Genomic DNA, 13,097 nt, shown 5'->3' with positions numbered 1-13,097 from the left:
GCAGGGACCTGTGGGTGCTGGTCTGAGGTGGCCGGCGGGGGGGTGCCCAGTCCCGGAGAGGCAGGGACCTGCGGGTGCTGTGGTACCAGGGAACCAATGCTGATTCCAGGCTGGTATCCTGGGCCTTTGCCCTCCTTCACCATCTTGGTTCAAGGTCCCTGCTCTGGCAGCTCTGCCCCAGGATGGGGAGAATATTTCCTATTGCTTTGCTGGTTATACAGCTCTCCCCTAGCCTCAGTTGTGAGGCCTGACATCCCAAAACAGCAACTCCTGCTTGGGGAAGGAGCTAATATCTTGTCCCAGTGGATGAGCAGTGCTCCCAGCAGGGCACTCCCAGGGCGTGGGGCCCTTCCCAAAGCTATCTGCCTGCCCCAGGCCAGGGGGCAGGGGTTCCTTACCTGTTGGGTCTGGAACACTCCCTTCTTGTGAGTATGAAAATCCCGAGTGCCTTTGTCCCCTCCCGCCCACCTCCTTCAGTGACAAGGGAAGAGGTGAGGGCTCTGTGCATCTGGGATGGAGCCACTTCTCTCCGAGGCACTGCAGAGGGCTTCAGCTGGTTTGCTGGCAGGGGACCATTTGCTAAGGGAGGAGGTTGCTGGCAAGGGACCGGTTGCTAAGGGAAGCCAGAAACTAGCCTGACCTCTCCTTTTGTGCTGCAGGGACCTGTGGCGTGTTACTGAGGAAGGTGAATGGAACGGCCATCGTGCAGCTGCCCTCTAAAAGACACATGCAGGTAGAGGGGGGCGAGGGGGATGAGGGAGGCATGCAGATGCCTCTCTGCCCTGGGCTCTGAGCAATGGCTGCTGGCTGAGTCTGCAATGTCAGCAGCCAGAGGATGAAATGTGACTGGATCTGCGCTGGCTGTATGGGCTCAGACCTGTGGAGCAGAGACCTGGCCCTGGATACGTATTCCCAGTGTGGACAGGCCACTGAGCTGAGGCAGGGAGGGATGAGGCCTGGCTCTCAGCTCTACCCTAAGTTAGGGGAATCCCCTACCCAGCTGGCCCCCAGCCTCTGGTCTTTGTCTCAGCTGTATTCTCTAACCTGGCCCATCCCGGGGGTGGGGTCCAGCAGTGGGAGGCACCTGCTGTGGTGCAGTGGGGGTAGACCAGTGCCTGCCAGGCCTCCCACACATCGGAGGGGTTCCATGAGAGGACACGCAGCTGTTGGGGCTGTGGCTGTGTGCGCAGGCAGAGCAGCTTCTTGGCAGCAGGGGCCAAGAACTCTCCCTAGGCAGCCCTACCCTGGGTGCTGTCTACCCCGGGTGCGCTCCTGCTCACAGCCTCTCTCTTCCTCTGGCAGGTGCTGGAGACCTGCATGGCCACCGTGGGGCGAGTTTCCAACATTGACCACAACAAGCGGATCATTGGGAAAGCTGGCCGGAACCGCTGGCTGGGGAAGCGCCCGCACAGTGGCTTATGGCACCGCAAGGGCGGCTGGGCGGGACGCAAGATCAAACCGCTCCCACCCATGAAGAGCTACGTCAACCTGCCTACCGCAGCAGCTCGGGCTTGACACCTGGCACCCGCCCCTCAATGGCTCTCAATAAAATCAGCCCCTCAGTTCTCACTTGTCCTACAGCATCTGCTCTGTGCACAGCTGCAGGGGTGCCCTGATGGGATCAGTGCTAGCAGGCTCCACGTACTGCTTGTGTGAACCTAGCCTTGGCACCACGGGCATGTTCAGACCCCCTAGAGTGTGGGTATGGGGCTGCTGACTCCCAGCCACTGGGCTCGTCTGAGCTTTGGGCCATAGAGGTGGGGAAGGGGATAATGAATTCCTGGAGTGTTAATGGATTTGCCCTGTGTTCTGTCCCCTTCAGCATCTGCAGGAATCCTAGTCCATGCATCTTCCCCGTTTCCCAGAGCCCTCTCCACTGCAAGGGAACTGAACCTAACCTCCTGGGCCTAGCATGGTAAAGATCCTGTTCTCTGTGAAGGTGTGGGGGGCTGCTCACGGGTCAGAGCCTACCAGTTGGTCCCCCTCCCTACTGAAGTTACTGGACCCTTTCCAAGAACCTCGCTTCCTGGTGCTGGAGATGCTCCAGTAATCTGCGTCCCTCTCTAGATTATGACTGCTCTGGAGGGGCTGAATTTGGGGAGATAACCACTCCCCTGTCCTGTTGCCTGCAGCGATGATGGGGTTGCCAACCAGTTACCTACTAGATGTCCCACAGTGAGGTTGGAACAGTCCCAACATTCTCCTTCTGGGTTATGGCTGGATGGTACGTACTGCTGGGCTGCCCTTCTCCTAAAGAGGAGATAGCCACTCTCATTCTCTTTCCTATGGGGAAGCTGCCTTGGGGGACTTGGATTAGAAAGCCATATAGTGCTGCTTTGGTACAGAAGCCTGGCATGGGTCCATGCTCCCACTGCTGGGCCTTTCTCACAATCAATTTCAACTGTAGGAGAGATTTGTCCCTGGCGACCTTGTCATTGTCCCTGGGAGAGAATGAATTTCAGGTGCTGGACTAAGGTCAGACCTGCTGGGATAAGCACAGTGAGTTGCAGGCCTAAATCCTTGTCCTGGAGTGACAGGGACATGGGTCTGTGCCCCGATGGCTAAGAAGCCTGAGACTTGAATGGGGGCCCTTAAGGAGGTCAGGAAGGGGATTAGAGGAGCAGTTAACCCCAGAACTGTGATACCCAGAATCAAAGGGGAAAAATCCATGCAAAAAACCTGGCCACCTGAAATGCAGAGATCCCAATATAAAATGAAACTTTGGGGACTGGGGGAGTCGGGCCTCCCCACCTTGAATCTACAACCGGATTCCCTCCTGGTGGCTGAGTCCAGTAGTCGTGTTCTGTAAGAGGGAGGGCTGTGTTACTGCTTTACAGAGCTCAGCAAGTTGCCTCTAATGAAATGAGCATAGAATGACTTTCCAGAGTCAGGCCAGCCAAGTCACAGCACCATGAAATACAGGTCTATCGCATCTTACGCGCATTTAACATGCGCGATGTCAGCTTTACGCGGTCGGCAAAAACAAAAAAAAATATATAAATTTTAATACTGTACCTGTAGAGCGGGCGATTCCGCCCGCCATTGAACTCAACGTAATTTTGACTATACACGGTTTTCACTTTATGCGCTAACCGCGGAACGGAGCCCCCGTGTAAGATGAGACAGACCTGTACCCTCTTAGTAACTAGAGCTGGGTGGGGTTTTTTTTTGGCAAAGAGTAGATTTTTGGGGGGCACCAAAACTATTCATGAATTCAGGTTGGCTATTTTGGAAATGCTGAAGTGTTATGTTTTGACATTTTCAAACCAAACCCTACCAAAAGTTAAATGAAATGTCATTTTGAACCTTTAGTTTGACCTGGACACAGTTCTTTTTTTTTTTTTTTTTTTTGCAAGAAAAACCAAAACAATTCAGTTTCTGTTCAAAATGACCCAAATGTTTTTTTTATTTATTTTTTTAGCATGACCACTGAACCAAAAAATCAATTTGCTCAGCTCTGTTATTAATGGTACTACCCCAGGGGGAGGGGTCAAACAAAATAAAATGTTGGGTGGCCTTTCTAAAGGCTTCAGCCCCTCCAAGCAGAACTCTTCACAGCAGGCATGTGGAGAAAGGCTTTAGCAGGATGGGTATGGGGGAAAAATGACAGGATACCAGGCTCAAACATGTAGAACTCCGATACCACCTTGAGAAGGAAACTTGGATGAACCGACTACCAGTTTGCTCTGGTTGCTTGGCGCCACTCCAGGACAGTGCAAAACAGCTGGAATGTATGGGCAAACTGGCCCTTAATTTGCTACTAAGCAGCTCCAGAACTTTGAGGCGCAGTGATGTTGTGAACCAAGGCATCTACCAGTAAGAACTTTTGACATGCATAGTTCCCGTCGCATCATGGGTTCATTTCTACCATGGCATGCAAATGAGCATGAGTGGAAGGGTGATGATTGTTTGAGGTCCTTCTGAGGTCATGATGGTCCCAACTGGAGACAATGAGTTAGTTTAGTTTATAAACTCTGTAACAATGAGATTTCAAGATCTGAAAATTCTTTTAAGATGGCGTTTCAGGCGGATAGTATCTGTTATTGAAGGATGAAAACATTACAAGGATGTTGTACTCCCCCAAAGCAAGTGTTACAAACACAAGAGAAACACTCAAGGAAAAGAACATAAGGGCCAGACTGGGTCAGACCAACCGTCTATCTAGCCCAGTATCCTGTCTTCCAACAGTGGCCAATGCCCAGAGGGAATGAACAGAACAGGCCATCATCAAGTGACCCGTCCCCTGTCACCCATTCCCAGCTTCTGGAAAACAGGCTAGGGACACAGCGCATGGGGTCACGTGTTCCTGGAAGAACTCCAAACATGCTGAGCTGTGGAAACAGACAGGGAGATGGGCCTCCCTGCTAGTTTATGTAAAACATGGGACCTGATTGTGGGAACTAGGGTTTGCTTCACATGGCAGGTTCTGAAGATCCAGGCAAGACCGTCCCTATCACCAGGCCTTGGATGGGCAGCTGTTCTCAGGGGGACCCTGTTCCCTGGGTGCAGAGTCCTGCTGCACCCACACTCACTGCACCTGAGGCAGGAGGGGTTTGGAAACCCACTGCTAGGTGCAGGCTGTCACTGGAAGGCCGCCGGGATGGGAGTCCCCTGTGCTGCTTGCTCCAGGGGCCAGGACCGTAAGTCCTGCCGCGCGGGGGGAGGGGCCGTGGCGCGCGGCTCCGCCCCCAGCTGGGGGCACGGCCTCCTGCCCGGCTCTTCCCTGTCGCGGGCGCGACTGCCGGGGTTTGTCTCGAGCGGGGAGCCGTAGTGGGCGGGGTGCGCACGCGCCCAGGACCCGGAAGCGGCGCGGGAGCGGCTGGAGGGAGCAGGTAACGAGCAGAGCCGCCCCCTGGGAGCCGTCTGGCCCCGCCCCGCCCCCAGCTGTCCCCGACCGGGCCGGGCCGGGAGCCCGGCTGTGGCGGGGAGGGGCCGAAGGGAGGCCGCGGCCCCGCCCGGTCCCCGCGGGAGCTGCGGGGGGGGGGGGGTCTCCCGGGTCCGGGGGGGCCCCGCCGCGCCCAGCGCCCTCGCTAAGGGCTTGCCCGGGCGGGCGGGCGGGCGGCTGAGTGCCCCGGGGCCGGGCGGCGGAGCGGCCTCGAGCCTGCAGCCGGCGGGGGCTGTGGGGAGCCCGGGCCCCCGGCGTGTGGCCCCACTCCCCGAGCTGGGCAGGGCGAGCCGCCTCGCAGCCGTGAGACCTGGGCCCGGTGGCCCGGCTCGCTCCTGCCCACGGACCGTGGCGTGCTGGAGGGATCGAGCTACTTCGGGGGTCCCCGTGACGGGTTCGCTGGGCTGTGTTTAGCGTATGTCTACACAGCCGTCCGGAGCCAGCCTCCCGCGCCGGGTGCGGCAGTGGGGCCAGTGCTCTAAACACGGGTGTCGGCAGCGCTGTGAAGCTGCAGCCTGGCCTGGAGTCTGGGCTCGGGAGCCCAGGGCGTGGGGTGGCGGCTCCCGACCGAGAGCCTGGGCTTCGGCACCTGAGCCCCAGCCCAAGCTGCACCTTCAAAGTGCTGGCTGCACCGGTGGCGGGTTTAGCGTTAGTGGGGCCCTGTGCTCAGCTTCATTGTTCGGGGCCCCCCTCGGGACCCAGCCAAGAAAAAGAACCTTCTCTCTCATCTCCCCCCGCCCCTGTTTTTCATTCTTTTTCTCTTCATCCTCCTCTTATAAGTAATAGGAAGTAAATGAAAATGAAGTGAGGTACCTGGATTGTTTTTGTAGTCTAACTTTTTTTTTTTCACAGACCACAGGAAAATTGCTGAGGGTCTCGGCGGGCCACTTAATGATCTTTCCAAATATTGTTTGTACTGTTTGCTAACTATTGTAAAGCACTTATAAGAGCGCTTAGTAAAAAAAAATGTAAAAAAATATTGGGGTGTGCGGTCTGGGTGGGAGTTAGGATGTGGGAGGCAGCTCAGGGTTGGGGTGTGGGGTCTGGGAGGGAGTTAGGGATTTAAGCAGCTCAGGGCAGGAGGCTGAGGGGGGTATGTGTAGAGGGAGTGCGGGGGCCCTGCCTCTGCTTCGCCGTGCCCTGATTCCATCCCCTTCCCCGCCCCTGCTCCACCTCCTCCTCCTCCTTGCCCCCATTCCATCACTTCCCCAAGTCCCCATCACTGCCCCACCTCTTCCCCTGAGTGCGCCGCTCCTCTCCCTCCCTCCCAGAGCGCCCTGAGGCACGGCAAACAGCTGTTTGGCGGCAGGGGAAGCGCTGGGAGGGAGGGGGAGGAGCAGAAACGTGGCGCGCTCTGGGGAGGAGGTGGGGGATGGAGGAGCTTGGCTCCCGGTGGGTGTGGACACTGCAGCAGGAGCCCCAGGAGCCAGCTTTTGGCCCCGCAGCTGCCCGGCCCGGGGGCCCCGTGCCAGGGCACCCTGTGTTTTACTGTAAATCCGCCTCTGGTCTATACACCTTTTTGTAGAGAACTAGGGTGAGCCATGTTAGCCAGAGTCTGTGACCCAGGCTGGGACGCTTGCTCCAAAATGCTGTGTAGACGTACCCATAGTGTTTAAGGCCAGAAGGGACCACCAGATCATCTAGTCTGGCCTCCCGTAAATCACAGGCCACCAGGAGCGCCCAGCACCCGCACATTAAACCCAACAACTGAAATTAGACCAAAGTGTTACAGCCCTCAGGAGACTAAACTATTGAGTGCTACAGGCAGAGAACAGGAAGGCCTGAGGTGCACCAATGGCAGGGACTTGGTGAGGTGAGACATGCCCAGGTGATTTGCTCCTCATGCTGCAGAGGAAGGTGAAAAATCCCCAGTGTCCCTGCTAATCTGAGCTGGGGAAAATTCCTAAATTGGTAAAGATGCAAAAACTATTAGTAAGAATATTTTAAGTACATCAGAACCAGGAAAACTGCCAGTGGAGCCTCTAGGGCTATGTCTACATGGGGATGAAAAGCCCACATCTGGCTTGGGTCAGTTGACTTGGGTTCGGGCTTCGTGGCTGAAAACTGCTGTGTAGATGGTTGGGCTTGGGCAGGAACCTGAGCTCTGGGACCCTGCAAGGGACAAGGGTTACAGAGCTCTGGCTCCAGCCTGAGCCCAGAAGTCTACACAGCAATTTTTAGCCCTGAGCCCCACAAGCCCAAGTCAGCTGACCTGGGCCAGCCGTGACTGTGCTGTGGGGCTTTTATCCTCCTGTAGACGTAACCTAGACAACAAAGATGCTAAAGGAGCTCTCAAGGAAAATGAGGTCGTTGCAGAGAAGCTAAATGAATTCTTTGCATCGGTCTTCACTGCAGAGGAGGTGGGGGGGAGATATCCACATCAGAGCTATTCTTTTTGGGTGGCAAATGTGAACCACTGTCCCACACTGATGTGTCAGAAGAAGTTGTTTTAGAACAAATTGATAAATTAAACTGTAATAAGTCACTGGGATTGTTTAGTCTGCAGAAGAGAAGAATGAGGGGGGATTTGATAGCTGCTTTCAACTACCTGAAGGGGGGTTCCAAAGAGGATGGAGCTCAACTGTTCTCAGTGGTACCAGATGACAGAACAAGGAGTAATGATCTCAAGTTGCAGTGGGGAAGGTTTTGGTTGGATATTAGGAAAAACTTTTTCACTAGGAGGGTGGTGAAGCACTGGAATGGGTTACTTAGGGAGGTGGTGGAATCTCCTTCCTTAGAGGTTTATAAGGCCCGGCTTGACAAAGCCCTGGCTGGGATGATTTAGGTGGGGATTGGTCCTGCTTTGAGCAGGGGGTTGGACTAGATGACCTCATGAGGTCCCTTCCAACCCTGTTATTCTATGATTCTATGACCGGGACCAGATGGTATTCAGCTGAGAGTTCTGAAGGAACTCAAATATGAAATTGTAAAACTAGTAGCTGTAGTACATAACCTGTCCCTGAAACAAGCTACCACGTGACTGGAAGGTAGCTAATGTAATACCGATTTTCAAAAAGGGCTCTAGAGGCGATCCTGGCAATTACAGGCTGGTGAGCCTAAGTTCAGTACCAGGCAAATTGGTTGAAACTATAGTAAAGAACAGAATTATGAGGCACATAGATGAATAAGACTTAGTCAACACAGCTTTTGTAAAGGAAAGTCATGCCTCCCAATCTATTAGAATTCTTTGAGGGTGTCAACAAGCATATGGATAAGGGTGATCTGGTTGATGTAGTGTTCTTGGCTATTCAGAAAGCCTTTGAGAAGGTGACACAGGTCCACAGGATTGGTGCTGTGGCCCCAGCTTTGGAACGGTCTCTAGGAGGAACCCCTTCAGTGTGTCAGATCCCTAGGGGTCTCGCTCTTCCTCCAGGGTAAGCCATGCAGCTTCACCGGCTCCTTAGATTGGACCTGGAGCACCCCTGCTTTTCACACTGAGCCCCATTCAGCAGGTCCAGCTGAGACAGACTCCTGATGGAGTTCTGAATTTTAGCAGCAACTACCCTGGGCAGGACACAAAAAAAAGACTCATTTTGTTCAAAGACTACACTTCAATTAAATAAAACACTTTTTTTTTTTTTTTTTTTAAATGGGTCATGACAGTGAGGAATATTCTCTCGGTTCAGGCTCTCACAGCTATGTGTAACTCCAGCTTTCATCATGAAAGCAGTTTCTAGGGGTGGATTGCCAGGGGTACTGCGACGGAATGGGAACATGCGAGGAATGTGTTGGGGGAGTTTGGGCAGGGCATGGAACAAGTTCTGTACTGGCTGCAGGGGGAGTCGTGCATGGAGGTGCTCAGACTGCAGCGCTATGAGGGACTCTGTCTGACCCTCCAGTAGCTTTATCATCCACTCCTGTCCATATATTATCTGCTCCTGCCCCTGTCTCCTTTCCAGGCTATACAGCCTGAGTTTTCATTAACTGTCTCCCTCCACGCTCTAGTTTCCCTATATGCTGTGTCTGTTGACTGCAGCACTTCTCTAAACCTATCCTCCTTACTCTTCCTGGTTCGCCTCCTTATCGGACAGAGGGTCACTACACATACCTAGGGAGAGCACTCTGAATATTGGCACCCTTTCCCACAGGCTGGGCTAATCAAACCCGATAGCTCACTCCTAAGGGTAACCCAGGATGCAAGGGAGCATCTCCTGCATGCGTGCGGCTTCAGATCAGCTCCATATGCTGCTCACCTGTGGGCTGCTTTGGTCCCTGCTGAAATAATTGCTGGCTGGTGCAGCAAAGTTTCCTACAGCGGGGGGAGAAACAAGGCAGCTCTACCAAGGAATCTTTGGCAGAGGATTACAGAGTACCTACCCAAAGGGTTCCCAGAGATCTCTCTGGAGGATTCCCGGGACATCCCAGTGTACATTAACAGACTTTTCTACTGGGTCCCCACTGCGTAGCTGCATAGGCTCTGTTGTTAATTTATCTCCCTCATTCCTCTTCTACCGTATAACAAAGTAAATGAGACCTCGGTCTCCTATCATTGTGCAATATCAAAGCAAAATGCGTGCTTACCAGAGCTTGCCTCTCCTGCATCAGACACGCCAGAGCCGGAGTGCTGGGACTGGCTAGATCCCTCTGGAGTCAAAAATAGGCCCTAGCTTGCCACGGCACCAGATGACCCTGTCACACGTCCCACATCCTCCTCCAACTCCATTTCCTCATCCACCACTTACTCCTCAGGGTTGACTCCACTGGCTGTTGCCTCCAGTCCCCCCAAAGCATCCACAGGGCTCATGGCGGTGGGGTTGCCACCAAGGATGGCATGCAGCTCCTTGTAGAGCAGCATGTCTTTGGCGCTGCACCAGAGTGACGGTTGGCCTCCCTTGCCTTCTGGTACGCCTGCCTCAGCAACTTGATCTTAGCACAGCATTGCTGCATGTCCCTTCTCCTGCATGCCACAAGCAATCTGCTTGTAGATATCAAAGTTCCTACAGCATGAGCAAAGCTGCGATGGCACAGCCTTCTCTCCCCACAGACCCAGCAGATCCAACAGCTCCGGTGTACTCCATGCAGCAGCGCGTCTGTTGCGGAAAGCCGGCATGGTCAGCTGGGAAGGTGCTGAGTGAACAGTCCATGCCGAGCAAACAGGAAGAGGAATTTCAAAAATTCCCGGCCCTTTAAATGAGGGAGGAGATCATGTCTGTGTATCTTCAAGGCAGTGGAGTTCAAAGTGCTGACCAGAGTGGTCATGCTGGGCATTGTGACACCTCCTAGAGGCCAATTAGCATGACATAAGCAAGTGCAGTGTCTACACTGACACTGCGTCGCTCCAGCTAGGTCACAAAAGGCTCTGTGTTGTTCCTTGAGGTGGTTTTATTTTGTCAGCATAGCAGGGGATTTACATTGGCGGGAGGAGCATTGCAATATGTGCACCTCCACTGTTCTGTCGACAAAACTGTGTCATGTAGCTACTATAGCTATAAAATGATGGGGTCTAAATTAGCTGTTACCACTCAAAGAGAACTTGGAGTCATCATGGCTAGTTCTCTAAAAGCTACAGCTTAATGCATCGCAGCGGTCAAAAAGGCTAACGGAGCATTAGGAACTATTAGAAAAGGGATAGAAAATATAACAGTGACACTATATAAATCCATGGTGTGCCCCTACCTTGAATACTGTGTCCAATTCTGGTTGCCCCCTCTCAAAAAGGATATGATAGAACTGGAAAACGTTCAGGGAAGGACAACAGAGATGATCACGGATATGGAAATGCTTCCGTACAAGGAGAGACTAAAAAGATTAGGGCTAGTCAGTTTAGAAAAGAGACAATTAAGAGGGGATGTGATAGATTCTATAAATCACGAATGGTGTGGAAAAAGTGACTAGAGAAGCATGATTGACTCTTTCCCACAATACAAAAACCAGGGGTCACATGATGAAATGAACAGGCAGCAGGTGTAATACAAACAAGAGGAAATACTGTTTCACACGATGCACGATTAACCTGTGGAACTCATTGCCATGGGAGGTTGTGATTGGCAAAAGTGTAACTGAGTTAAAAAAAGAATTAGATAAGTTCATGGAGGGTAGGCCATTAGCCAAGATGGTCACGGATGTGACTCCTTCCTAGGCGTGACCTTAAGCTTCTGACTGCCAGAAGCTCAGATGGGAAGATGGGTGGTTCTCTCCAGAATTGTCTGGTTTTGTACGCTCCTACTGAACCTCTAGTACTGACCACTGTCAGCGACAGGATCCTGGGCTAGATGGACCATTGGTCTGATCCATATGGCCAGTTTTATGTTGCTTCCTGACCCTCATAGGTGAGGCTAAGATTTTGTCATGGTTATTTTTAGTAAAAGTCACATGGGACACAGGAAGAAACAAAAATTCACTGAAGCCTGTGACCTGTTTGTGATTTTTACTAAGAATAACTGACAAAATGGAGAGGGAGGGGGGTCCAGCACTCCCTGCTGCCTGCAACGGCTCAGAGAGCTCCAGGGCCTGAGGCTGGGAGCTCTGGGGTCCACCTGCAGCAGCTGGTGGCTGGGAACTCTGTGGTCCCTCCGCCGCCCCAGGGTCGAAGCGGGAAATGTTACGGAGGTCTTCTGGAAATCAGAGCCCTGGTCCACCCCAGCCAATGTCCCATTGTTAGCTGTGAACCAACCCTGCCTCTAGCCTGTATAACCCAACGAATATTTGGCCTCAATCCTGCAGACGTGTATGCCCTGCTTAACTTTCTTGCAGCAGTGGGAGAGGCAGAAGACATTGGTGTGAGATGAGGGAGGAGGGGACTACAGGGAGCTGAGGTCTGTGAGTCCGGCTGCGAGGAGGGCTGGAGGGAATTACACACAGAAGGATGGTTCTGAACCGATGCTGGGAGCAGAGGAGCCTGTGAACATGAGCGTGATGTAGTCGTGCTTTCCTGCATGGGAGGGTGAGGTTTCAGCAGAGGTGGTCATAGAATATCAGGGTTGGAAGGGACCTCAGGAGGTCATCTAGTCCAACCCCCTGATCAAACCAATCCCCAAACTCCTAAATGGCCCCCTCAGGGATTGAACTCACAACCCTGGGTTTAGCAGGCCAATGCTCAAACCACTGAGCTATCCCTCTCCCCGGGTCTGGGAGCCATGGTACGCTTGGGCAGTAGTGCAGAGGTGGTGACTTGCCTACGGTGACACAGCAGGTCGGTGGCAGGGCTGGGGGCAGAACCCGGTCTCCTGAGTTTCAGGCCAGTGCCCTGTCCGTTTGACTGTGCTGCTTCCTGTGGGATGGGCTAGCTGGGCTTTCCATCGGCCGGGATGGCTGTGCCAGGGATCTGGCACCCTCTGACTCCCCCAGTAACCCAGGGCTGGGCCCCAGGTTCATAGGAGATTTAGGTTTGCATGTGGAGCTCTCGCTCATCTCCTGACGGGGATGTTGCCCACAGAGCTCTGATCTGGGGCGCAGAATGCCAGGAGGCCTGACATGCAGAGCTCTCCATCTCTAGTCCCCTCTCCTACCAGCTGGGTCCCAGAGGTTCTTCCCTGGAGAGCTCTCTCCCCGAGCTCTCGACCGGGGTTCCTAGATGGATCATAACCTGCTCCTGCCTCTCTCTCTGCGCAGACATTCCCCGTCATGGTGGGCGAGAGGAGGAATGGAAACCTGCTCGTGCACCTGGGGCCCACGCTGCAGGCCCACCCCGAGGAGCTGATCCGGCAGCGCCGGGGCCACGATGGCCACACCGAGTACCTGATTCGCTGGAGCATCCTCAGCTTGGAGGAGGGCCCAGGGAGCAGCACCAATGCCTCTTCGGCGGAGAGCAAAGCGGAGAACATCCTGATGTGGATGTCGGCAGAGGAGGTGTATGCCAACTGCCCGACGCTGCTGGGCAAGAGGAAGCCCGAGGGGCAGCGGGTGAAGGAGGAGAAGGCGCCCAGCACGTTCCCTCCGGACGTCACGCTGGACGAGGCCTCGCTGCTGGAGATGAAGGCTGACGTCAGGAACCTGGTGCAGCGGGCTAGCCGGCAGATGGCCGGGCCCACGGGCCCGGAGTCCTCCATCCTCAACACCATCCACGTGCTGAGCGCCTACGCCAGCATTGGCTCGCTGACGGGCGTCTTCAAGGAGACCGGGGCCTTGGACCTGCTGATGAAGATGCTGTGTAATGAGGAGAAGCAAATCCGTCGCAGCGCCGGCAAGATGCTGAGGGCCCTGGCTTCACACGACGCAGGTGAGATCTCCTGGCCAGGAGCCCCAGAGAAGGGCTGGGCCAGGCCCAGCTGTA

At 54.1% G+C, this 13,097-nt stretch overlaps 2 protein-coding genes across 2 annotated transcripts in view; both read left to right on the top strand.

Moving 5' to 3' along the window:
- The window catches only part of MRPL2 (mitochondrial ribosomal protein L2), a 4,057-nt gene extending 2,488 nt beyond the window's left edge, over positions 1–1,569 (top strand). Inside the window, exons 6-7 of the mRNA XM_026653193.2 lie at positions 660–733; positions 1,303–1,569. Coding sequence (XP_026508978.1) covers positions 660–733; positions 1,303–1,515 — 287 coding nt within the window. The 3' untranslated portion in view covers positions 1,516–1,569. The remainder of the gene's footprint in view (positions 1–659; positions 734–1,302) is intronic.
- A 3,209-nt stretch (positions 1,570–4,778) lies between these two features.
- The window catches only part of LOC113406737 (cullin-9-like), a 21,707-nt gene continuing 13,388 nt past the window's right edge, over positions 4,779–13,097 (top strand). Inside the window, exons 1-2 of the mRNA XM_026653132.1 lie at positions 4,779–4,832; positions 12,437–13,043. Coding sequence (XP_026508917.1) covers positions 12,449–13,043 — 595 coding nt within the window. The 5' untranslated portion in view covers positions 4,779–4,832; positions 12,437–12,448. The remainder of the gene's footprint in view (positions 4,833–12,436; positions 13,044–13,097) is intronic.

This window comes from Terrapene carolina, unplaced genomic scaffold (genome assembly GCF_002925995.2).
Source record: "Terrapene carolina triunguis isolate 2854851 unplaced genomic scaffold, T_m_triunguis-2.0 Scaffold132, whole genome shotgun sequence".
Taxonomy (NCBI): domain Eukaryota; kingdom Metazoa; phylum Chordata; order Testudines; family Emydidae; genus Terrapene; species Terrapene triunguis.
The sequence above is the reverse complement of the archived record's forward strand: the minus strand, read 5'-3'. Positions and strand labels throughout refer to the sequence as shown.